Source organism: Mercenaria mercenaria, chromosome 2, assembly GCF_021730395.1.
Source record: "Mercenaria mercenaria strain notata chromosome 2, MADL_Memer_1, whole genome shotgun sequence".
Lineage (NCBI taxonomy): Eukaryota > Metazoa > Mollusca > Bivalvia > Venerida > Veneridae > Mercenaria > Mercenaria mercenaria.
In genome coordinates, this window is record NC_069362.1 from 114,715,323 (window position 1) to 114,742,718 (window position 27,396).

General features: G+C 36.3%; 1 protein-coding gene and 1 long non-coding RNA gene across 4 annotated transcripts in view; both read right to left on the reverse strand.

Annotated features, from left to right (window-relative positions):
* Window positions 1-4,995: 4,995 nt before the first annotated feature.
* LOC128555377 (uncharacterized) lies at window positions 4,996-9,988 on the reverse strand. Its single transcript, XR_008370019.1, has 2 exons — window positions 6,205-9,988; window positions 4,996-6,059 (listed from the first exon to the last, which is right to left on the reverse strand). It is a non-coding gene; the product is annotated as an uncharacterized LOC128555377 (long non-coding RNA).
* Window positions 9,989-10,224: 236 nt separating this feature from the next.
* LOC123564998 (protein tweety homolog 1-A-like) overlaps window positions 10,225-27,396 on the reverse strand; it is a 45,693-nt gene continuing 28,521 nt past the window's right edge. Inside the window, exons 10-15 of one of the 3 annotated variants that reach the window (XM_045358974.2) lie at window positions 27,013-27,152; window positions 26,701-26,802; window positions 25,627-25,740; window positions 21,270-21,339; window positions 19,009-19,109; window positions 10,225-11,485 (exon numbers count right to left, since the gene is read on the reverse strand). In XM_045358974.2, the coding sequence (XP_045214909.1) occupies window positions 19,011-19,109; window positions 21,270-21,339; window positions 25,627-25,740; window positions 26,701-26,802; window positions 27,013-27,152 (525 nt within the window). In that variant the 3' untranslated portion in view covers window positions 10,225-11,485; window positions 19,009-19,010. Of the gene's footprint in view, window positions 11,486-14,651; window positions 18,894-19,008; window positions 19,110-21,269; window positions 21,340-25,626; window positions 25,741-26,700; window positions 26,803-27,012; window positions 27,153-27,396 lie in introns of those variants that run through there. The other 2 variants (XM_053537605.1, XM_053537606.1) reach the window with 2 other exon arrangements.

A 27,396-nucleotide genomic window follows, 5' to 3' on the forward strand; every position in this document is an offset into this window, starting at 1 on the left:
AAACAAATGTCTTAAACATTTTACTTCGTTTAATAATAATATTTTGTTCGTATAGAGTTTCATTTGTCTTTCTAACTTTGATATTGCGCTAAGCAGTTGTTGAAAATCAGGGTAGATCTACTTAAAGCTGTTTTGTCCAGTGTAAATGTATTTTTATCTTGTTCGTTGTAAACGTAAACTTTTATAACATTTCAAAACATGACAACGCATAAAACTGTCAATAGTTGTTTATAGCAGTAGCAGATACGGGTAAACACCGAGTATCGCTAAAATAGATAAAACTTTGAAGGATGATCTTACGTCAAGGCGTTTGAATTGAGAAGATTGTTAACAAAAAAAGAAGAATTTATCGCGCACGTATAATACATTTCGTTGCGCGGGCGTTTGTTTTATGAGGGGGTGGGGTATGTCTTTCGTTTAAGGCCATTAGCTTTGAATCACTTGTCCATCTGGGAGCAAAACCTCGCTTGGGTGTAGAAATTTTCATGTGACGAATCCGTCCGTCTGGATTACGGGAGGTCGGCCTTTACTCAAGTTCACGCCCTTGTCTGAGGCAGTCTCTGGATGGGCACCTGGGGTCATAGCTGGAAAATCCGCCATATGGCCTAAATTGTGATGGCGTTACAACAAATATGATGAACTAGGGGAGACCGGGGCTAGTTGGTGCACTTCTTAGATTTTTTGGTGTACGATCTAAACTAATACACCGGTTTCGGATTCGATACTATTTTCAGAAAGCTCATTCTACCGACCATCAAGTAAATGCTGTGGTTCCCTAAAGGGAAGTATTCAACAGCTTGAAAGGTTCGGTTGAATCAGCCAGGTCGAATGTAACAACTTACCCCGCCATCGGGGCAAGTTGTTACCTAGATTGGGGCAAGTTGTTACAAACTGTACTTCGTCATAAAAATAACAAAATTGCTAATTTATTTTGCTTTTAACTTTATAAACTTCAAAAACTTTCAACGCAGCAACAAAGAACAACATTCTGCATACTTCAATAAGCCTAAATACTAGTTTCAAACACAGCATTTTTTTTTTAATTATTAATAGTATCCTTAAAATGTTCTGTCTATTTAAACTTACATTCAAGTTTCAAAGACACTCACTTATTCAAAAGTCTATAGTATCCTTGAAATTTTCTAATTGTAAAATCATAACAATGTAGCTTTAAAAAAGAACACACAACATGACAACATAATCGCATAAATGGTTTGCAAGTCCGACTCGACTTGCTGTGTAGAAATTTCACTGCTGAATTGGCTTTCAGCTGCTTCCGTACCCCCATAAGTTGAGTCGTTGCCGTTCACGGTCGCATCTTGACAAGGCTGAGGGCGATCTGTTACATAGGAAGCGCCAAACTATGTCTCCTCAAAAGTGTCTTCATTTAAAGGGTGGATTCCTGTAACCTGAATAAAAAAACGTTAAATGTTTATGAAATCATCCTTATTTTTTCATAGACTTATCTGCATTGTTATGATAACGCTGAAAGAGTAATTGAAACAAACAGCTTATAAATCTAGATCTAAATAATTTTGTTTAGAAACTGAATATTTCTGATCTTGCAAATTCACATACATTAGTTTTTCATTGTTAGTAAAATAAACAAAACATTTGATTAATAATTGTAAAGAGGTCTATCTAGTATACAATAAAAGACATCGTGTGGTGTTGACCCGTTTGTGTTTCGTATATAATCTTTCACCATCTGAAAAACAAGACAGATCTAGATTTATAAACGTGTATTTCTATAAACATGGATATAGATCTATAAATATGTTGAGGTCATTTTTTTCATACTTGAAACTAATATAGAGTATTTCAGCTTTCCTACCCATTAAACCTACGAGATCTAGGCTATTCTGAAATTCACTAGATGTAAAATGACGCTTAAACCAAATAGTGGTTGTCTACATGCAAAATTATAACCAGCTTTGCACAAAAGTAACTCATAAATTGAAACAAAATATTGTTGGTACACTGTAAAAACGTGCCCCGTGGTGTGTGTACCAACTTGCCCCATCCCTACCTCGTGTGACATAAACCAAGCTAGACAATTCAGATGTTATATTTTACTCTTTTGAACTCAAGAAATTGTACTCATTATATGGTGCAAAGGTTTCATTCTGATTCGGAGCAATATATCTCAATTATTGAATAAATGAGATTTTTTTTTCTGAAAAATTAGGAAAATTACTTTTGAGGCTAACATTTGACTTTTGTGTAAAATTTTCAAAAATACCTTTCTCTTGGTTTTCAGGCTTCCGGAAAAAATGGCGGTATTGAAATCCTGTAGATTCTAGAAATCGATGACTTTATAAACTACGTCATCTTTTCAAAACAAGCGCTGTAACAACCTGCCCCGTGTATCAACTAGCCCCGGTCTCCCCTACTTCGGCAGTTGTGGCAACTAGCTAGCAATATGATAACATTGGCAATTGTGGAATACTGAAATACCATATTATGGTTGTGGTGCTTCTCCAGTTCAGGAAGTGACTGCGAACGGTTTACACCGACGACGACGACGACGACAGTGATTGTTATTTAAAACATGTATTTAAACTTATCACACGTAAAATGGCCATTATTTCGTTTATGAAAGTGATGTGTTTTACATCGATAACAAAAGTTACGAATAACAGACGATACACATTATGGTTATCACTGAATGCATCGGGACAACTATTCTGTTAGTTTCATGTGATGTATATACGAAGCACGATGATGAAAAATGTAATTTACAGTGTAGTTTATGCAAAAAGAAATGCAGTTTTTTGATTTTCTTTATTCAAAATATATTTCAGACTGGATGCGATATTTATTAATCCCAGTTGCTCCCAACAGGATTTTAGTGTCAACTTTCACAATGACACTACCGACTGTACAGGGGCGTAGCTTCATTTTGCCTTGATCAGAATACCATTTAATTTGAATAGCAAAATGATCCGACAATAAAAGATCGGAATACTTAACACTTATAATAAGGTCACAATGTCATCCGTGTATGGGTGTGTCATTTTCACAAACAACTGCATGTATTCTATTTGCGTAACAAGAAATTTAAGTAGATTTAAAACACTTGTGTCAAATGCAAATGACATGTTAAACGTTTGTTGTTTTATCTTGTATTCAACTCTTATCGAAGTACTTGACAAACTTGCCTGCAAGCATTTCATTTCTTCACTGCATTTGTTAGTGAGAACAACAAATTTAATAATCTAAATGAATAAAATAAAGCCTCTGTTAAAACATAGAGGATATTGTCATCCTTCACACAACAGCTGGGCCACTGCGTTTTCTGGTGAAACTAGCTTTTTTCCATGTTGATGTCGGCTCAAAGAGGAAAATGCGTATTAAAGGTGACCGATGGGGTTAGTTATCTTAATAACAGAATTGTGCTTCTTAAATATGGTTCATGTGTTATGGTCGAGCAATGCCTATTCCAGTGATTAATTTTCACAGCCAAGTGTTTAACGACTATGTGCTCTCTTGCCAAACTTAGTGTTGAATAAGTGATATGAACACAACAGACTTGTCTAAAAGTGATGTAAAATACTTTTTCTATCAATACTGTTCAATAAGTTTCTGGTGTAATTGCTTCTAGAATTCATTAAGATTCTTTCTAAGACCTCTGCTAATGCTATAACTTCCTTCATCAGGGAAGTGCGAGCTTAATTACCTCAAAATCAATGTAATTTGTAAATCTCCAAGGTGAATGCATGTGACAGTACATAAGCACAAAACTTCTATTAACAGTCTTCTAATTTCCTCAAAATCTGTGCCAAGGGGAATGCATAGAACAGCCTCTAGACTGCTAATAAAGATTACCAGCGATTAACATACAATATTTTTAAATATCATCTCACTGCTGAGAAAAGTCATTGTGATTTTTTTTTAATGTGACAAGATGATATAGAATGAAAATTACGACATTGATCAGTCTTAAAGCCAGCCTTGGAAAGGCAATGCCATGGTAACACAACATATCTTAACTGGAAATGTGTGTATCTATCCACCTGAGCTAATACTGCCCAAGTTCAGGGTAACAAGAGCTTGTGGAACACGAAATGCGCCCGCACCCCCTTAGTGCATTCAGTAACTGCCCAAGGAACAGAAATTATTTTGTCACTGTGCACTGGACGTTCGACATACTGACCTCAAATCAATCATTATGGGTCAGAAGTGACCTTCATATCAAATGTGATCTTAGACAAAAGCATTCTCTAGTTAACTGGCAAAAAAGTTCTACGGTTCCGGGTCAATGTGACCTTGACTTTTGACCTGATGACCTCAAAATCAATAGGGGTCATTTGCTGGTCCTATACCCAAGCGTTCTCAAGTTATCATCCAGAAATGGTTTAACTGTTCCGGCTCACTGTGACCTTGACCTTTGACCTACTGACCTCCAAATCAATAGGGGTCATCTGCTGGTCACGATCATCTTCCCTATCAAGTTTTGTGATCCTATGCCCAAGCATTCCCAAGATATTGTCCGGAAATGGCTAAACTGTTCAGGGTCACTGTAACCTTGAACTTTGACCTAAAAATCAATAGGGGTTATCTGCTGGTCATGACCAACATCCCTATCAACTTTCATGACCCTAGGCCCAAACGTAAGTTATCATCCGGAAACGGTTTAACTATTCTGGGTCACTGTGACCTTGACCTTTGACCTCAAAATCAATAGGAGTCATCTGCTGGTCATGATCAATCTCCCTATCAAGTCTCCTGATCCTAGGCCTAAGTGTTATCAAGTTATTGTCTGTAAACCGATTGGTCTACGGACCGACCGACTATCCGACATCTGCAAAACAATATACCCCTCCTTCTTTGAAGGGTGCGTGTGTGGGGAGGGGGGGAGTTTGGGGGCATAAAAATTCAGTAACAAGAGAGTCATGATGACTCCCGTTGCTCAACTGACAGACAATAGATCATTCGCCTCTATTTATTGCTTATAATTATACCTTTGGTTCAAGACAGCTAAAACTACAACAATCATGTTTAAAATATTTAATGTATTACAACAAAATTATACAGAGTATTAAAATAACTTTTCTTAAAATCACATAAAATGAGTATATAACAATCCATGTGAGTAAAACACTATTGCATAGCTCAGTAATACCAAATTAAAGACGTGCTTCCTTCACTGACTTGAACCATAAACCTGATTTTTAATAAAAAAAAAACAACTATATTATTAAGTAAAAACAAGAGCTCGTTGAACACGAAATGCCCCCCTTGATGCATTCAGTAACTGCACAAGGAACAGAAATTATTTGCTCACTGTAAACAAAAAATCTACTGTTCTGGTTCAATGTGACATTGAACTTTGACCTAATGACCTCAAAATCAACAGGTGTCATCTGCTGGTCATGATCAACCTCCCTATAAAGTTTAGTGATCCTAGGCCCAAGCGTTCTCAAGGTATCGTCCGGAAAGGGTTTAATTGTTTCGGGTCAATGTGACCTTGACCTTTAGCGGACAGACCTCAAAATCTATAGGGGCCATCTACAGGTCATGACCAACCTCCCTATCACGTTTCATGATCCTAGGCCCAAGTGTTAAGTTATTGTCTGGAAACGGTTTAAATGTTCCAGGTCATTGTAACCTTGACCTACTGACCTTAAAATCAATAGGGGTCATCTGCTGGTCATGATGAACCTCTCTATCATCTTTCACGACCCTTGGCCCAAGCGTTCTCAAGTTATCGTCCAGAAACTGTTTAACCATTTATGGCCAACTGATCTTGAACTTTGACCAAATGACCTCAAAATCAAAAGGGGTCATCTGCTGGTCATGATCAATCTCCCTATCAATTTTCCTGACCCTAGGCCCAAGCGTTTTTGAGTTAACGCCTGGAAACCGTTTTACTGTTCCTGGTCACCGTGACCTTGACCTTTGACCTATTGACCTCAAAATCAATAGGGGTCATCTACTGGTCATGACCAACCAACCTATCAACTTTCACGATCCTAGGCCCAAGCAATCTTGAGTTATCATCCAGAAACCGTTAAACTGTTCCGGGTCACTGTGACCTTGACCTTTGACATACTGACCTCAAAAATCAATAAGGGTCATCTGCTGGTCATGACCAACCTCCCTATCAACTTTCATGATCCTAGGCCCAAGCGTTCTTGAGTTATCATTCAGAACCGTTTAACTGTTCCGGGTCACTGTGACCTTGACCTTTGAGATACTGACCTCAAAATCAATAGGGGTCACCTGCAGGTGATGACCAACATTCCTATCAACTTTCATGATCCAAGGCCTAAGCTTTCTTGAGTTATCATCCGGAAACAGATTGGTATACATACAGACCGACCAACAGACATCTGCAAAACAATATACCCCTCCTACTTCGAAGGGGGGCATAAAAATTGAAATACAGTTGAATCTGAGATCTCAAACTGATTTACCTAAATCTTCAAGCTATCTCAAAGTCAACTAGAGTACTTTGCTCACTCTCTTGTGCCCATCAGCGATTGGTGTATTTACTAGATTTAAAACATTTCTAAAAATAACCAGTTAATGCACATGTAGTTTAGATATATAAAATTACACAGTTGTCATATAACAACTAATTCAGGAAGCAAATATTTTGACCAGGTATTGATATTTTCTATCTGTTATTTAATTAGTTACAACGAAGAGCTAAGCAAAGCTATAAACTGCTCTTGGATGGGGCTTATATTTTCATAAACATGCCAAAATCAACAATTTATCACTTGATAAGGAGATAAATATCCGGGATACAGCTTTATCAGATTGTTTTTACTACAGTTAAAGGCTGCATTTCAATCTATCGCTTCATGTGTTCATTTTAGATATTCTGACATATGCATAGCCTGTAACTATCTCTTGAAAACAAAGATTAATTTCCATGATTTAGTTATTATGTTTTTAATTTGCTAACTTTTGGCTGGGATATATTGGAATACTATGGTTTACAAATACAACTTTAATGATACTGATAGTTTCAACCCTGTTTTCATACAAATTCTACCCTTGTAGTTGGCAAATATATTGTGTGAAGCCTTTATCTTATTCTATCATAAATTGGCAGACAACATAATGACAAAAACGTAATGTAAAAATCAGAAGGCACTTTATCATATGATTGTCAAATCAAGAGAAACCAAGTTCTCTTGAATAATGCACAAATTCTAATGAAAATTTTGTACAAGAATTTTCTTAGCTGAAGTTTGAAATGAAATTTCCTTACATGTATTGAAACATGCTTTATAACCTATTAATCCTTTGGTATTAAACACTTTTCCTTGATTTTATTTCCAACTGATTTTTATTTTTTGTCTAGATTATCAGTTTCAGGAAAACACTCAGTTGCTGAACTTTTTAACCAGTTCACACATGACATAAATTTCTTATATCAAAGTGAGAATTACATAAACAAACTTTAGTTCAGTAGGTATGGTATTTCCACAATGCACAAATCTGACATGGTATCATTTACCTGAGCCGCACCATGAGAAAACCAACACAGTGCGTTTTCAACCAGCACTGATCCAGACCAGCCTGCGCATTCGCGCAGTCTGTTCAGGATCCATGCTGTTCGCTTTCAAAGCCTATTGCAATTAGAGAATCCATTAGCGAATAGCATGGATCCTGACCTGACTGCGCGAATGCACAGGCTGGTCTGGATCCATGCTGGTCGCAAATGCACTATGTTGGTTTTCTCATGGTGCGACTCTACCTGAACAAGACACTAGAGTTAACACGGATGGTAATCAATGTGCTAAATAATGTTTTTATACAACCTAATATTTCCACATCATGTTTCTACTGTGTATCTCAACTTTTAAAGTTTTTCAAATGTTATCATATACATTGAAAAAAAAAAAACTTGCTAAAACATTGAAGGCAAAAGTAGTTAGTTTTGTAAAAATAAGCTGTTACCTCGCATATTCTTTGATAATACTGACATAAACAATAATATATATTGTTTTCTGTGAATAAACACAAAATATATAGGAAAATGCACGTTTCTACACCTCTACAACCCATTAATTTATATAGAGAAATATCAAGTATAATTTTGATTACAATTTAAAGTTGAATATTTCCAACTTCTGAGTATCATCAAGTTATGGCTGTTGCTAGGCAACCAGAGATTTCAAAATATTTGGTAAATAATAGTATAGGACCCAAAACAGACAAATATCAGCAAACATCTTGTTAAAATCAACATTAGTCTGGATTCCCTCCCCTGTCACTATGTATCATAAGTGAGTGTATTATGGGAACCAGGCCAAATCATTATACTCTGCAAGACAAAGTCACATCACAGACTGTATTACTGTGGCTTCTCTAATAGAGAAAGTTTTATACAATATACAGTCCAACTTCATTTGCATAAACTCAACAGGCCCATGGAGATTTGTTTGAGAGATGGGTAGTTCGCGATATTTGTGGCTCATCAGTTTTCATTAAGTAACTGGATCAATTTTACCCATAAAGCATCAGTCAGCATTAATACCTAATGTAAACACCTTTACAGTTCAACCTCTGTAGAGCAACACCCTTTGGGAGATACAAATATTGACTGTTATGTTGAGGTTGTTGTTCTGGAGAGGTAAATTTGATAGTATATTTCAGCTTAGGGAAATTCTGATGTTATAAAGAGGTTTTTGCTTAAGAGAGGGCCGCTATGGAGAGATTATACTGTACTTATTATAAATTAAAACGGAAATATTCTGACACTTACTGATTTTACAATGTGGCTTATACCAGTTTCAACCCAAAATTAATGTACCCTTACAGCCATAACTTGTAGTCATATTGTTGTTGTCACAAAATCATAAATTTTAATATAAAAAAAAATAGCATGATGTAGCAAACTTAAAACAGGTTGTGTTAATAAATTTACAGGTATGACAAACCGATGTTTACATCTTGTGAGAAGCGTTTCACAACTTTTTTTTATGAAAATACAGTATTGCAGAAATAATCTATTCAAAATATTTGAAAAATCTCTTTCCTTCCATTCTTTAATGTATTAAAAGCAGTACGGTTAGCAAATACTACCTTTAATGATAGACAATTATAACATACCTTAAATTATAAATCTGATAGGGTGTTTGACTTGCACTTTCTGTCTTGTTTGAACCAAAAAGTGTAACCTACACTGAAAGATACTTGTTGAGACCAGTGATCCAGACATTCTAGTTCTAGCTATCAGAGTTAGAATGTATGGTATTGAGATTTTGCAGGGACCTGGCATTGAGTTCAAGCAAAGAGAGCTGCTCATCCGCTAGGAGTTGAAATGAACAAATTTGAACTGACTGTACATCTAAATTTGATGTACATGATACAACCACTTTTAAAATAGTCTATGCTGAATCTATCACAAACAAAGTGAACAAACTCTTATAACAAAACAGTCAATACTTATGAGCACAGTCTATTTAGAATAGCAAATTATAAATGCAGTTTTTTTGACTATCAAAACATGATTTACTTGTAATACACAGACATTACATTGTAAATAACAACTTGTATATTAACGTAACCAGGTAAACACAGAAGTTCAAACCTGCAGAATGAACATTTTGTATGTGAGAATTCACAGTATTTGAAAAAGGATAACAGTTTCACAAAAGTTCAAACATATATTTTGACAGACATTTAATTTAGCGCCTGTTTCAACATAAACAATATCATCTGAAAATTACATCTGAGGAACACCTCCATGATAAAAATTAAATGAAACTTGACAGTTAAAAAAAATCAAAACAACTTGTATAAAAAAAATGAACACGGCAAACATATCAAAATGGGAACTACACCAAAATCTAGGTTTTTCTACAAAAATACTTATTAAATGAAACATGTGAGAACATGAAAACATTAAACAAAATGATTGTACAGAAATGGATTTCAGCATTCAATTATAGCACTAATTTCATAATGAAAAAAAAAATCATATTCTTACTCTCTACAGCCATATTTAAATCACAATCCTGACAAAAAGCAGAATTTTGGTACAACTTGCACAGTAATTAACCCATACTGAGAATACTTGCATACTTGCACACCGCGTATACTTACTTACTAGCACACTGTCAGAGTACATTTGTATATCTGCATACTTGTATGATTAAAAAGAACATTAAAACTGAAATTTAAATGAATAAAAATAATTAGGAAAAGGTATACATATTGACAAAAGCTAATTTAAAAAGGCATGTTATGTACAACAATTTGTTTTTGTTTTTAAAAAAGGACTAGTTACAATCTGTTATGTACAAATTTAAGAAAATAAAGAATAATGTAAACATATTTTAAACACTGAAATATATGCATAGTAAAACACAGAAAGTAAACACACACACCATGTAACACAAATAATACTTAATTATCATTGCATTTCAACATCCATAACAAAGAATCTCATCCCTGACTTGATTATTTACAAAATAACAAAAAGCAAAAAACAAGCAAAGCAGTGAAACTGCAGTAACATTTGTTTGTGTTTCTGTTGGGTGTTATCCAGACAAGCTGATAAAGGTAAGTTCATACGGCGATTTTCCAACTTTAATGGTTGAGAAAAACGCCATGTGGCCCATCGGGCATTGTTTCAGACATGACCAGCACCTGGCTAGTACCACTGACCCTCCATTAGCCAGCTCGATGTCTTGCTCAGCTGATGACCAAAGCAGGGCTTAAATAAACCAAGTATAATCACCGACCTTACTCCAGCTAGCTGGATGACCGCCTCAGTTTATGACCCCTAAAACAGGGCTTAGGGGCAGGAGCTTTGATGTCAGTTACCTTAACAGTTTGGTCACAAAGGTTGCCTAAAATAACATCAAGTGATGTACAGTTACATCTAAATAGACCAATACAAATAACCAAATATTCCAAAATAATTTAAGGCCAAATGTTTTATTTACCAATGATCACAATCAATAAAGAGTACTCTTTCATCACGGTACTTTCTAATAAAACGCGTTTACAGCTTAAGACAAAAATATATAAAACTGGCCACATTGATACATAAAACAACTGGGTGATTCTGTTTTGTGGGACTATAAAGTTACCCCTGTATATCAGGAACTTTCATTCGCAGCTTAAAAATGTAAGTGAACAGGCTATTAAACATAAAATCTGATTAAAATATTCCTTTAAATTTAACTCCTCAGTCTTTCTTGTCATATAAAATTTCAAAAAAGTATAAAAATAAATGTTAAACAAGATGATCTCTCTCAGATATACACAATCACTAGTCAACACACTGTCATGTTATGTTAAAAACACATAAGTATTACATCTGTACTTTCTAAGTACATTTCATTACGAAAAAAAAAAAAAAAAAAATTCCTCCTGAAGAAATTTGACCAGCATTTCATAGAAGGCACTTTTCTTGTACAGCTGTTGAACAATGGCTGTCCTAGTCTTGTTGCCGGGGTCTCCTTGGAAACGTGCCAAGGTTGTTATACTGCTCAACAAAACTACCAGGATAATACTGAAATAAGAAAGAAAGTACATGGTTATACAAACCAAAAAGAAAAATGAGTATCCGCGCAGTCTGATCAAGATCCATGCTGTTCGCTTTCAAAGCCTATTGCAATTAGAGAAACCGTTAGCGAACAGCATGGATCCTGACCAGACTGCACGAATGCGCAGGCTGGTCTGGATCCATGCTGGTCGCAAATGCACTATGTTGGTTTTCTCATTGTGCAGCTCAAATGTAAAATCAATTCATGCACAGCCTGTCAGAAATTGAAAATGTCTTTGCACAGCCTGTCAGAAATTGAAAATGTCTTTATCAAAGCAAATGGCAATTTTTTCTTACAATAATTGGAATACTTAGTTTAGGGCAGATCCCATGTGAAACAGACATCAAATGAAATGAGTAGTAACTAGTATAATTAATATTGACATACCTAATTAAAATTAGAATAAATTTAAAACATGTTTCTGTTATCCGTTAGTCAATAAAAAGAGACATTATGTTAAGTTGAAAGTATTTTCAAATGTCTATAGAAGTTCATTTATCTTATCTTGTGGTGAAAAAAACAACATTTTAGGCTATGTTAAAAGAGGATAACATATCTATAAAACGACAACATAGACACACTCCAAATAAATAAATAAATAATTAATCAGTTTCTCCAATAAGCACTAAGGACAACAAAAGATTTTTTCCTTAATTTTACTTTTTTTTATCAAATTTTAAAATATGTAACAGCAAATGGTAACAAGAGCACCGCCATGCAGGTGCACACACTCATCTGATTTTTTTTGTCTCTGTATAATAGAAATATTGACCTACCCATGATTTTCTAAGTCCAAATGGGCCAAAATTCTTGCAAAAAGCAATGCAGAGTTATAGTACTTGGTGTGCAGTGTCAGCTTTTAATGGCGAATAAATGCTCCAAGTTTTAAAGCAATAGCTTTGACCATAAAGGAGAAAAGTTGACCTAAACGCAAAACTTAACCAAGAAATCTGATATTTTCTAAGTCCAAAAGGGGCCATAAGTCTTGTAAAAAGCAGGATGGAGTTATGTTTCTAGCTGTACAGAGTCAGCTTTCGACAGTGAACAAGTGTTGCCAGTTTTAAAGCAATAGCTTTGATAGTTTAGCAGAAAAGCTGACATAAACACAAAATTTAATCAAGAAATCTGATTTTCGTAGTCCAAAAGGGGCCATAATTCTTGCAAAAAGCAGGATGGAGTTATGTTTCTTGCTGTACAGAGTCAGCTTTTGATGGTGAACAAGTGTTGCAAGTTTCAAAGCAATAGCTTTAACAGTTTAGGAGAAAAGTTGACCTAAACATAAAACTTAACCAAGAAATCTGATATTTTCTAAGTCAAAAAGGGGCCATAATTCTTGCAAAAAGCAGGATGGAGTTACATCTCTTGCTGTACAGAGTCAGCTTATAATGGTGAACAAGTGTTGCAAGTTTTAAAGCAATAGCTTTAATAGTTTAGGAGAAAAGATGACCTAAACATAAAACTTAACCAGGCAACGCCGACACCAGCTGATCAAGTGACGACAATAACTCATCATTTTTAGCTCACCTGTCACAAAGTGACAAGGTGAGCTTTTGTGATCGCGCGGTGTCCGTCGTCCGTCTGTGCGTCCGTGCGTCTGTAAACTTTTGCTTGTGACCACTCTAGAGGTCACATTTTTCATGGGATCTTTATGAAAGTTGGTCAGAATGTTCATCTTGATGATATCTAGGTCAAGTTTGAAACTGGGTCACGTGCCTTCAAAAACTAGGTCAGTAGGTCTAAAAATAGAAAAACCTTGTGACCTCTCTAGAGGCCAAATATTTCATAAGATCTTCATGGAAATTGGTCAGAATGTTCATCTTGATGATATCTAGGTCAAGTTTGAAACTGGGTCACGTGGGTTCAAAAACTAGGTAAGTAGGTTTAAAAATAGAAGAACCTTGTGACCTCTCTAGAGGCCATATTTTTCATGAGATCTTCATGAATATTTGTCAGAATGTTTACCTTGATGATATCTAGGTCAAGTTCGAAACTGGGTCACGTAGGGTCAAAAACTAGGTCATTAGGTCTAAAAATAGAAAAACCTTGTGACCTCTCTAGAGGCCATATTTCTCAATGGATCTTCATGAAAATTGGTCAAATGTTCACCTTGATGATATCTAGGTCAAGTTCGAAACTGGGTCACGTGGGGTTAAAAACTAGGTCAGTAGATCTAAAAATAGAAAAACCTTGTGACCTCTCTAGAGGCCATATTTTTCATGAGATCTTCATGAATATTGGTCAGAATGTTCACCTTGATGATATCTAGGTCAAATTCGAAACTGGGTCATGTGGTGTCAAAAACTAGGTCAGTAGATCTAAAAATAGATAAACCTTGTGACCTCTCTAGAGGCCATATTTCTCAATGGATCTTCATGAAAATTGGTCAGAATGTTCACCTTGATGATATCTAGGTCAAGTTCGAAACTGGGTCACGTGCGGTCAAAAACTAGGTCAGTAGGTCTAAAAATAGGAAAACCTTGTGACCTCTCTAGAGGCCATATTTTTCATGAGATCTTCATGATTATTGGTCAGAATGTTCACCTTGATGATATCTAAGTCAAGTTCGAAACTGGGTCACGTGGGGTTAAAAACTAGGTCAGTAGGTCTAAAAATAGAAAAAACCTTGTGACCTCTCTAGAGGCCATATTTCTCAACGGATCTTCATGAAAATTGGCCATATTTTTCATGAGATCTTCATGATTATTGGTCAGAATGTTCACCTTGATGATATCTAAGTCAAGTTCGAAACTGGGTCACGTGGGGTTAAAAACTAGGTCAGTAGGTCTACAAATAGAAAAAACCTTGTGACCTCTCTAGAGGCCATATTTCTCAACGGATCTTCATGAAAATTGGTGAGAATGTTCAGCTTGATGATATCTAGGTCAGGTTTGTAACTAGGTCATGAGCGGTCAAAAACTAGGTCAGTAGGTCCAAAAATAGAAAAACCTTGTGACCTCTCTAGAGGCCATATTTTTCATGAGATCTTCATGAAAATTGGTGAGAATGTTCACCTTGATGATATCTAGGTCAAGTTTAAAAGTGGGTCACGTGCCTTCAAAAACTAGGCCATTAGGTCAAATAATAGAAAAACCTTGTGACCTCTCTAGAGGCCATATTTTTCAATGGATCTTCATGAAAATTGGTCAGAATTTTTTATCTTGATGATATCTAGGTCACATGTGCTCAAAAACTAGGTCACTATGTCAAATAACAGAAATAATGTCGTCATACTCAGTTCAACACTGGGTCATGTGGGGATAGGTGAGCGATTCAGGACCATCATGGTCCTCTTGTTTTAAAAAAAATCAGCTGAGCTAAAAATGTCTCCATACGGTCTCATTTCAATGAAATATGACAACATATAGTAGTTGCCAATAATATAAAAATACCATAATCCAAAGAATATCATCCATGCGAATAATGACTGTAATATGCATAACTTGGCTTGGTACTGGTCCCTTCTTAAACAATCTGGTTGAAATCAGATCAGCAGTTATGAAAAATTAGTCTACAAAAACTTTTTCAACTAGAATGTGTCTGTAGGACACAAGGTGTGCCCCCCACTGGTACATTTGTCACAAATAAGGGAAAATCATTCAAATGTTTGCAGTCTTAATGGGGTATAGCCTCAAAAAAAAAAACAATTTACGAAATGGATTCATTATTCTATACCATATACTTTTTGAGCTATGAGCATCACAAACAAAAAATCCACTATTTTGGCTATTTCAAGGGCCATAACTCTGTAATAAACACTAAAACTCTCAAGAAGAATGCCAAGTGTGCAAGGTCACATTATGATAAAGACTCAAGCAAGGTTTCATGAATTTACATTAAATACTTCTTGGATGTGGCACATAATTAGGTGAAAATGTGCATTTTTTTACTATTTTAGGGGCCATAACTCTAGAAATAAGGGGCGGACCCAGATGAAAAATAGGAGGTGCGCAAGTTCATATCATGATAAAGATTCATGCAAGGGTTCATCAATTTATATCAAATACTTTTTGAGCTAGGCGTGTCACAAGGTGAAAATGTGCATTTTTGACTATTTCAGGGGCCATAACTCTAGAAATAGGGGGAGGACCCTGATGAAAAATAGGAGGTGCGCAAGTTCATATCATGATTAAGACTCATGCAAGGTTTCATGAATCTATATCAAATACTTTTTGAGCTAGGCGTGTCACAAGGTGAAAATGTGCATTTTTGACTATTTCAGGGGCTCTAAAATTAGGGGGCGGAGCCAGACGAAAAATAGGAGGTGCGCAAGTTCATATTATGACAAAGACTCATGCAAGGTTTCATTAATTTATATCAAATACTTTTTGAGCTAGGTGTGTCACGAACTTCGGACAGATGCACGGACGGAAGGACAATAGCAAATCTATATATGCCCCCACCACTCATGGAAGGGGGGCACAAAAAAACCTTTAATGAGAAAAATCTCGAAATAGACAGATTGGTATACAAACAGACTGGCCTGACAAAATCAATTCAAGATCATGTTTGGGAATACATAAATGTGTAAAAATAAAAGAGAAATATCCACAAAATCGAAATGAGGCAATGTGCAGAGATACTGGGCACGTGTGAGGTAAGGTTTGAGAGAATTTTCCTAGTGCAGAAATACTTTATCGATATTCAATGTAGATAGAGCAGACCTGTACAGGTTTAACCACATAAGCACTTTGAATTAGTATGCAACCAGTCAAAATATACAACATAAACAGTATGTTGGTCCCTGTTTCACAAAGCAACTTATTATTCATTAAAGGCTATTTCACATATACAATGAACTGAGTCCAAATCTGAACTAATGCCATTCTTTTTTCGTTTTAGAAACAACAACAGCTTTTACATTAATGCCAAATTTTTATCCAAATCACTGGGAAAAAATGTGTAACTCAACAGCTAATGAAAAAGGTGACCTTTTTCACCTTATCAGACAAAATTCAATTACCCCGGATTATGATTTCAATTTATGCATGATTTTGTTTCACTTTCGTTTCAACTTTTTGGTTTGGTTTCCGCATATACATGAAATGGCCCATTGATCATAATACATTTTAATTTTTTCAATTCGATTTTGGTTCAGTGTATACATGAAATGGCCTTAGTAGAAAGCAAAACACATCATGCAAACTGTTATGTAAGGCAGTGACTTTAGTAGTAGCAGTAATACTATCTTATCTTCTTAACCCTTACCCTACTATGTTTCATAAATGGAATTGTCCATAATTCAATATGGGTAGTACCATTTATTATTCAAAGGGATGTGCAGGCTAATCTTGGTCTGCACTGGTCGCAAAGGCAAAATAACCTGCCGCCAGCAGGCTAAGGGTTAATACATCAAACTTTATGTTTAATTCATTATCTAGGAAATCACTGAGACCCTATATTACAAACATATTGCAATTAAAAGATAAATATCAATTTGAATCAGAACAAGAAAGAAATTAGAAAATGCTTTTGTAAAAAAGCGCATGTCTCCCCCAATGCAAAGTCCTATAGGCAAGAAGTCAATAGAAGTCAAAATAAATAGGGGTCATCTACTCTGCATGTCCAATCATCCTATTAAGTTTCAACATTGTAGGTCAAGTGGTTCTCAAGTTATTTCCAAAAAATGATTTTACATGAACAGGCCACTGTGACCTTGACCTTTAATAGACTGACCCCAAAATCAATAGGGGTCATCTGCTCTGCATGTTCAAACATCCTATGAAGTTTTAACATTCTGGGTCAAGTGGTTCTCAAGTTATTGATCGGAACTGGTTATCAATGTTCAGGCCCCTGTGACCTTGACTTTTAACGGAGTGACCCCAAAAACAATAGGGGTCATTTACTCTGCATGAACAATCATCCTATTAAGTTTCAACATTCTGGGTCGAGAGGTTCTCAAGTTATTGATTGGAAATGGTTTTCCATGTTCAGGCCCCTGTGGCCTTGACCTTTAACAGAGTGACCCTTAAATCATTAGGGGTCATCTACTTTGCATGACCAATCATCCTATGAAGTTTCATCATTCTGGGTCAAGTGGTTCTCAAGTTACTGACCGGAAATGGTTTTCAATGTTCAGGCCCCTGTGACCTTGACCTTTCACAGAGTGACCCCAAAATTGTTAGGGGTCATCTATTCTGCATGACCAATCATCCTATCTGGGTCAAGTGGTTCTCAAGTTACTGACCGGAAATGGTTTTCAATGTTCAGGCCCCTGTGACCTTGACCTTTAATGGAGTGACCCCAAAATCGATAGGGGTCATCTACTTTGCATGTACAATCATCGTATGAAGTTTCAACATTCTGGGTCAAGTGGTACTCTAGTTATTGATCGGAAATGGTTTTCCATGTTCAGGCCCCTGTGACCTTGACCTTTGACTGAGTGACCCCAAAATCAATAGGGGTCATCTACTCTTCATGACCAATCATCCTATGAAGTTTCAACATTCTGGGTGAAGTGGTTCTCTAGTTACTGATCGGAAATGGTTTTCAATGTTCAGGCCCCTGTGACCTTGACCTTTGACGGAGTGACTCCAAAAACAATAGGGGTCGTCTACTCCAGCAGTCCTACAACCCTATGAAGTTTGAAGGTTCTAGGTCAAATGGTTCTCTAGTTATTGATCGGAAATGGTTTTCAATGTTCAGGCCCCTGTGACCTTGACCTTTGACGGAGTGACCCCAAAAACAATAGGGGTCGTCTACTCCAGCAGCCCTACAATCCTATGAAGTTTGAAGGTTCTAGGTCAAATGGTTCTCCAGTTATTGCTCGGAAATGAAGTGTGACGTACGGACAGACGGACGGAAGGACGGACGGACGGACAGGGCAAAAACAATATGTCTCCTGGGGGAGACATAATAAGTTTTTTCAAGCCACAGATACTTTTGCATTACTACCAAAACAAGTTTAAATATACCGGTACTAAATTAAATTTTCTTTGGATTACAGATTTCAGCCAGTAACACCCATTTTATCCCACAACACTAACTGCTTTTTCTTCTCCAGTATTCTGGGAAATGATGACAGGGCTCGTTAGGAGGTGAATATTACTTCATTACAACTAAAATTTGGGGAAAATCACGTTGTAATGACAATAGATTTTGTCTTAAATATGTTAAACATCGAAGAAAATGACTTAAACGCTCACTGTCTTGTGTTTTAAATGGTTTATTACAAAATATTCCAATATGTAAACCCCAGCATTGTATATTCTAGCAGAATGAAACGGCTATAACTCAAGGAGCCTCCTTCACCACTAAAGCTTTAGAGTTATAAGGAACAAAACATTATATAAACCATATTAGAGAGTGTATATTCCAGCAAAAGTAACATTTAGTATGTCACAAAGCCCTTGGTTACTGTACCTCATCTGTCTGAAACTGTTAGAAGGAAATAATCAAAAAATATTAACACAGGAAGGATGGAAATGTTACAGTTAGTTAATCAGAAAGTTAAAAAAAAAAAATAAGACAACTCCGAAACACAGTGTCTAACCCCTAAATGTTGGTTGAAGCATAGTGATTCACGCCAGAATTACGAGTAGGGAATGTTCCTAGATCATGTACTTGTTCTGAGTAACTGCTGATTCTATGGTACTGTAATTAAGCGGATAAAATACACAGATAAATATTACGTAATACTTAATATGAGGGATTTGTAACATTGCAACTAATAGTATACATTTATATGGGAAATATATTCTAAGCATTAAATTATGGAGTACATATAAATAACATAGAAACTAGAGCTATCACTGAAGGTGATGAATGTACCCCCCGCACGCAATGACACAGTACATTGCAATTTGATGCACACAAGATTGCACAATTATGTGGACTGTACTGTATGTATGCAGTATAGTAACAAAAAACAAAATCCCATAACTCTGCAGAATATTTATCTAAAAGAATGTGACATGCACCATGCATAGGGCATGTACTGATCAATTATATGAAGTTTCATTAAATTATGTGCAAGGGTTCGGAAGATTAGGCGCGCACAAGACTGCATATACAGTATGTATGTACATAGTATGTTAACAAAAAACAAAGTCCCATAACTCTGCAATTTTTTTCTGAAAGAACCGAACATGCCCCATGCAGAACTACTGTTGTTACTGATCACTTGAATGTGTGAAGTTTCGTTAAATTGTGTCAAGGGGATGAGGAGAGATGGTGCGCACAAGATTGTGTCTACGGACGGACAGACAACCTGAAACCAGCATCCCCCCATTACAACTTTGTTGTTTGGGGGGTAAAATAACAGTTCGTATAAAGAAACCAGTAATGTACTGTGCAAGCTACAGTTAACAGGTCTTGACAGTGGTGTCAACATAATGTCAAAGCCTTTTGCTTAAACTGATGGAAAAATGATCTGTCTTTATAAAGAAAATAATTATAAACAGACAGACGGACGGACAGGCAGAGGGCATTCCAACCAGTAGTGGACTAATAAAATAACTACCACTTTCAAGTTCTGACTGATGTGTGTTTAAAACAAAGCTGACATTAAATTTTGAAAACCTCAACCCTCAAATAAAAGAACATTGCCATAACCACAAGCCCTTAACAAACACTCATTACTGGCTTACAGTTTACAACGCATGTTGGTGAAAAAAGAAGCAGAGCTGAGCTTAGACATACATGTTACAGACATGCCTTCACAGAAGAAATATTGCCATGCTAAAAACAGCTAAAATTATCCTTTTAACAACAAAGTAGCTGCTCAAAACTGAGTCTTGTATTGTAAATAGATTTTTTTATTCAAGGTAGCTCTGCATGTCTGATTAACCAGAAAAGACATCATAACATCATTTATTGGAAGAACCTTGAATACTGTCTGGTAGCCATTACACAGGAAGCATAAATATTTCAGGGAATTTATTATACTGCATGTAATGAGTTAAACTGCCCTATTGTCTTTCTTAACATCTATTTTGACAACTAATATCTTTTGATGTAACATAATTCATAATAGTAGCAATGTAAAAACTCAAATGGGTATTTGGCGAATTATGAAAAATTAAGCACACTTACATTACACTTTGACCATATGACTGAACATAGGTAAATAGAAAATTATAGGTAAAAAAAAACATTAAAATTAGCATTTTTTTTTTGTATGTGAAAATGTCATCAAAAGTGCAATTTTCACAAGGAGCCCCCTGTCAACTTTGATTGGAGGACCAATATTTTCAGATCTGGCTAACAAAAATATCAAGCACTTTAACAAATGAGCCACACCATGAGAAAACCAACATAGTGCATTTGCGACAAGCATGGATCCAGACCAGCCTGCGCATCTGTGCAGTCTGGTCAGGATTCATGCTGTTTGCTTTCAAAGCCTATTGCAATTAGAGAAACCGTTTGCGAACAGCATGGATCCTGACCAGACTGTAGGTATGCGCAGGCTGGTCTGGATCCATGCTGGGCACGTGGTTTTCTTATGGTGCGGCTTAATCTCTTTTACAGGCTGAACTTCCTTCAGATACAACGATGCTTTGAAAAAATATTGTTTAATAAGATTCTTCATTGTAGAACAAAATTTGTTTCAAACATGCAGAAGTACCTTAAGAGCACTGACCACAAAAAAACTCTCCCTAACAAGTTCAAATTTCAAGCTGGTTTCAGACCCAAAGACACATCCCGTGAAGCTGAAAGTTACGTGGAAATACATGTTTAACATAGATTTATCTGTAAAATTCTAAAGATTACTGGTATGTAACAGTAGTCTCTAGTTGTGTTTTGTATACTTACAGCAGGGGGTGGGGAATCAGATCCTACAGACTCTGTACGGGGATGTGATGTCATTACCGAGGTTTCATTCCTAAAAAGTTGTCAAACATGAAACATTTAACAATAACATAGCTATATCGGGAAAATATTACTACATATTTATTCATATTTTGCAATATCTTTTTCTCTTTGTACATGTATTTTTTGCTATTTTAGACGAAGTGAAAATGCAGAGGCAATCTGCGGTTGTCATACACGGAAACATGGATACAAGTCATATACGGTGAATTGACACAAGTTGGTTCACACCCCAGATTTCATGTTTGAGCGGCTGACATCTTACACATTACACAACTGAAATAGGGGACATATGAGCCATGCCATGAGAAAACCAACATAGTGGCTTTGCGACCAGCATGGATCCAGACCAGCCTGCGCATCCGCACAGTCTGGTCAGGATCCATGCTGTTCGCTAACAGTTTCTCCAATTCCAATAGGCTTTAAAAGCGAACAGCATGGATCCTGACCAGACTGCATGGATGCGCAGGCTTGTCTGGATCCATGCTGGTCGCAAACCCACAATGTTGGTTTTCTCATGGCGTGGCTCATATACAGATACAGACCTTAAACCTGAGTGTAGTAATAAACATGATCTGCAATCAGAAACATCTCATCAATATAGTATTACATGTATACTATATCATACATTTGACATACTAGTCCACTCAAGCTTAATTATGTATTATCATAACTAATCAACAAGCATACCACAGTCCTAGACTTTGAACACATAAATCAATAAGAGTACAAGGGCCACACACATTTCCTCTAGTAGTCGCAACACTGGATACCAACTTAATGAAATAACATCCCTTGTAAAATCTTTAACTACAACAAATTTGTACTTTGTGCTGCTTCAAAGTACAAATTTAAATCAAACTAGAGATGCTTTTGAGAAAAGCGCATGTCTCCCACAACTGCCTTATCATCTAAATAGTAAGTCAGTCTTTATATACTGTTTACTTAATCCACATGTGCATGCGCTTTCCTGACACCAAAAGGACGCCTATACTACTAGTAGTATAGGCGGCGGTTTCAGGGATCATCCTAGGTCAAAATTTTAGGGAGAAGTGACTTCTCCCTCCACAGAATTTAGGGAGAAGTTGAGGAATTTAAGGAGAAGAATCGGCATAGCATTCAGTTTCCTGCCTATATATATCCACTTTCTATGTGTCTAGCTGTAACTTATAAACAGTAATTATTCAAGGAAATTGATTCTTGCATTATCATTTTCATGAATTTCTAAATGAAGTATACACTTAGCTTTTAAATTTTTATCCGAAATTTACATGTCTGAAACTCGTAAATTTAACAGGTGCACGATCAAAACGCTGTGAAAATTTTCATTGATGTTTCGATTCTCGTGCTTTTATAATGCCTGATTTTTGCATCAACTTGTTCAGATTTATACATTTAATTAATTTATTTATTGATTTTTACGAAAATAATACCAAACTCGTAGATAATGGAGATCTTTTTACAATATTTTGTACGGCAGTTCTGACGTTGGTGAAATAATTCTTTATCCACAGTACCCGAGCAATTCATTTACAGAAATTGACCGTAATCATGGTAATTGAAATAATTTTTGAAGCAATCTTTAACAAGAGATCACAGAGTGATCTTGGCGCCCACCAATGTGCCATTTTTGAGTGTTCCAAATTTCAAGACTTACTGACTAGCTCAAGGTCAAATTTCATTTCCGTACACAACACTGTGCCTGTGGTCCAAATTCGAAAGCTGTAGCTTGAGAAATGTGAAAGTAGGTCACTAGATCAATCTTAAGGTCAAAGTTTAATTCGGTACACAAAACTATGCAAGTGGTCCAAATTTGAAGGCTGTAGCTTGAGAAATGTGAAAGTAGGACACTAAGTCAAAATCAAGGTCAAATTTCACTTCAGAAACAAATCTATGCATGTAGTCCAAAATTGAAGCCTGTACCTTCAAAAATGTGAAAGTAGGTCACTAGGTCAATGTCAAGGTCAAAGTTTGTTTCGGTACACAATCCTATTCATGTGGTCTAAATTTGAAGCCTGTAGCTACAGAAATGTGAAAGTAGGTCACTAGGTCAATCTTAAGGTCAAAGTTCATTTCGGTACACAAAACTACGCAAGTGGTCCAAATTTGAAGGCTGTAGCTTGAGAAATGTGAAAGTAGGTCACTAGGTCAATGTAAAGGTCAAAGTTTGTTTCGGTACACAAAACCATGCATGTGGTCTAAATTTGAAGCCTGTAGCTACAGAAATGTGAAAGTAGGTCACTAGGTCAATCTTAAGGTCAAAGTTCATTTCGGTACACAAAACTACCCAAGTGGTCCAAATTTGAAGGCTGTAGCTTGAGAAATGTGAAAGTAGGTCACTAGGTCAAAATTTATTTTGGAATACAGAACTATGCATGTGGTCCAAATTTGAAGCCTGTACCTTCACAAATGTGAAAGTAGGTCACCAGGTCAATGTAAAGGTTAAAGTTTGTTTCGGTACAAAAAACCATGCATGTGGTCCAAATTTGAAGGCTGTAGCTTGAGAAATGTGAAAGTAGGTCACTGGGTCAAAATCAAGGTCAAATTTCATTTCGGAACACGAACTTATGCATGTGGTCCAAATTTGAAGCCTGTACCTTCAAAAATGTGAAAGTAGGTCACTAGGTCAATGTCAAGGTCAAAGTTTATTTCAGTGCACAAAACTATGCATGTGGTCCAAATTTGAAGGTTGTAGCTACAGAAATGTGAAAGTAGGTCACTAGGTCAAAATCAAGGTCAACTCATGTCAAGGTTCATCTTGCCACTCAAAACCATACATGTGGTCCAAATTTGAATGTTGTAGGTTATTGACAAGAAGTTTTTAAAAGCTTTTCCCTATATAAGTCTATATGAACCATGTGACCCCAGGGCGGGGCCATATTTGACCCTAGGGGGATAATTTTAACAAACTTGGTAGAGAACCACCAGGCGATGCTACATTACAATATCAAAGCCCTAGGCTTTGTGGTTTGGACAAGAAGATTTTCAAAGTTTTTCCCTATATAAGTCTATGTAAACCATGTGACCCCCGGGGCGGGGCCATATTTGATCCTAGGGGGATAATTTGAATAATCTTAGTAAAAGACCACTAGATGATGTCACATACAAAATATCAAAGCCCTAGGCCCTGTGGTTTTGGACAAGAGGTTTTTCAAAGTTTTTCCCTATATAAGTCTATATAAACCATGTGACCCCCGGGGCGGGGCTATATTAGACCCCAGGGAAATAATTTCAATCATCTTGGTAGAGGACCACTAGATGATGCTTCATATCAAATATCAAAGCCCTAGGCTCTGTGGTTTTGGGCAAGAAGATTTTCAAAGTTTTTCCCTATATAAATCTATGTAAATTATAGAAATAAACAAAGGGCCATAACTTACTAAAAATTTGTTGAACCAGTCTGATTTTCAGGGGGACACAACTAGGGTACCAATACATCATTCTGACAAAGTTTGGTCAAAATCCCCCTGGTAGTTTCTGAGGAGATGCGATAACGAGAAATTGTTAACGGAAGGACGGACGGACGGACGGACGGACGGACGGACGGACGGAAGGACGCCGGACCACGGACGCAGAGCGATTTGAATAGCCCACCATCTGATGATGGTGGGCTAATAAAATGAAAGAATAATATACAATTGTTGCATAAGATCATGCTCTCATTAAGTTTATCTGCCCACAGTACACAGAGTTACATGCCGATTGAAAATTTTCAAAATGGCAGCAGCTTACAATATTATTGATTGACACTGTGGGATATTAACACTACGATTGGCTGAAGTTTGACAGGCGAGTAGGCGGGAGTGACTGGATTTATCGGTAATTTAATCTAGAATATGCATCAAGTTTTACAATTTTAAGTAAACAGATAATAACTCACTGAAAAACTCAGCGATTCGGATTTCGCCCGGAGGCGATAATTAGGCGAAGTGGCCGGCTTTAAAGCGACGATATTGCTCAAATTGCCTTGTAGGATGATCCCTGGGTTTAGGGGTAAAACTGCGCAAGAAATCTGAGTGTTTTTGGTAAATCAAGGGCCATAATTCTGAAGTGCCTAGGCCGATTTGGCTAGTTATCGAACTCGGCCGAGCACTTATTGGCAAACACATTTTGTTCAAGTTTGGTGAAGATCGGATGAGAAATGTTCGACTTAGAGTGCGGACAAGCTTTGTGACAGACACACAGACACACACACAGACTGGAGTAAATCAATATGTCTCCCACACCACTGTGTGGTGTGAGACATAATAACTCAAATCTATATTTTAACCACAAGGACAAGCAGTTTAAACCTACTTACAAATATCCTGTATCATTCAAAGGTGCCCTTTCTTCACCCATAGTACCATAACTGTTGTATGGTGGTGGTCGAGGCAAGAATGGGTCTGAGTCATCTACTTTTCTGTAGGTTTTCCTGTAACAATCCCATAATTACTTTAATTAGCATCAATATTTTCTCTCAAGAATACCAAGTGTAACTAAAACACAGGCAAAACCTACTTATGAATGATACAATGTATAAACCATGTACATTTAAATTTAGTGAGAAACAAAATGACAAATTTTAGCCGAAGATCATTACTACATAATTCCACACTATTAATTTAAGCAACTTGACTGGTTAAGCCAAGGCGTTCACACACTGATGTACCACTTAATCATAATTTGTTTGCATTCATAAGCTTATTTCAGCATTGCATAGCCAAGTCAGGTACCAGTAATATTCAAAAAACGGCAGTAACTTTTTTATTTCTAAATATTAAAGCATGTATTAATGCATATGAACTCATTTTCTTAGTTAGATAATTTCTTAAACAATAATGCATCATGAATTTAAGTCAATATTTGTTAAAAAGTTGTTTTTTATTTATTTTCTTGTTAAACAACAAAACAGTACAGAAGGATGCAATTCTTTGAATCTTAAGGATTTAATGACTTTTTCTGTTGTTCATGTGTACACTACCTTTTAATGCTCACATTTGACATAAAGCCTTTTGGGGGTTTTATTCAGTAAGTGTGCTTTTCAGCACAGTACACAGTATCTCCTACACATTTTGTACACACCTGTAACATGAAAATTTCTTAGAAACAGGAAATACTGGGTATAAATAATTCGATCATTTTACTCCGTTTCCAGCATCAGCCATTAGACACTGTATGAAGATAGAACATAATACGCTGTACTACCTATTTTCAACGGTACATGTAGTCAGTCCCAGGCTTGAACACAACAAATAACTTTACCTCTTGGAAAGGCTTTGCTGGAACATGACAGACACCTAGTTCCCAACAGCAGTCAAACACTCGGTGAGGGTTACTGTATTTTTTTTATCCTAATGACAGGGCACTTAAGGAAGATAAAAGATAATCTTACCTGGTTCCCAGCAGTAACCAAACCCTCGGAGCAAGGCACTGTATGAACACCAAAGACAATCCAAAGATAGGTAATATCAGCAAGATCAAAGACATCCCAACTCTTTAAATAAACAAGACAAAACATGTATTCCTTGATTCCTTATGCCCTGGAGTTGTTGTGAATTAGGGACTACTTTTCATGATTAAGGTTGAGTAAACCCACAAAATAATCAAAGCACAAAACATGCTAAGATAAAACATCGAGTAGTTTCATTACTGCAGTATAATTCTATCCTGAATTTAGTTTAACTGTTAGAAGTAAAATACTCACAATGATCTGTTACACAATCCTTTCAGTGCTTTGATGTAGTTGCTGTGGATCTGCCCACAGTACACAGAGTTACCAAGGCTGGATATATTTCCCTGGGCATATGTCAGATCCTCTCGGATCGCTTTAACCGGACCGGCCATCTGTAAATAACCAACAATTATGATCGATTAAAACCAAATCATAACCACATTTTAATCAGAATCCATTATATTTTCTTAATTTATGTAATGTAATATGAAGATTATATGCTGATTCTCTCACCTGGATTTTAATCAAAGATTAGCACATTTGCTGGCATATAACACTTTATGAAATTTTATTCACTAAAATCTTCAAAGGTTTGTTCTTTCTTTTATCATATTCATAAAGCATAAAAATCTACAC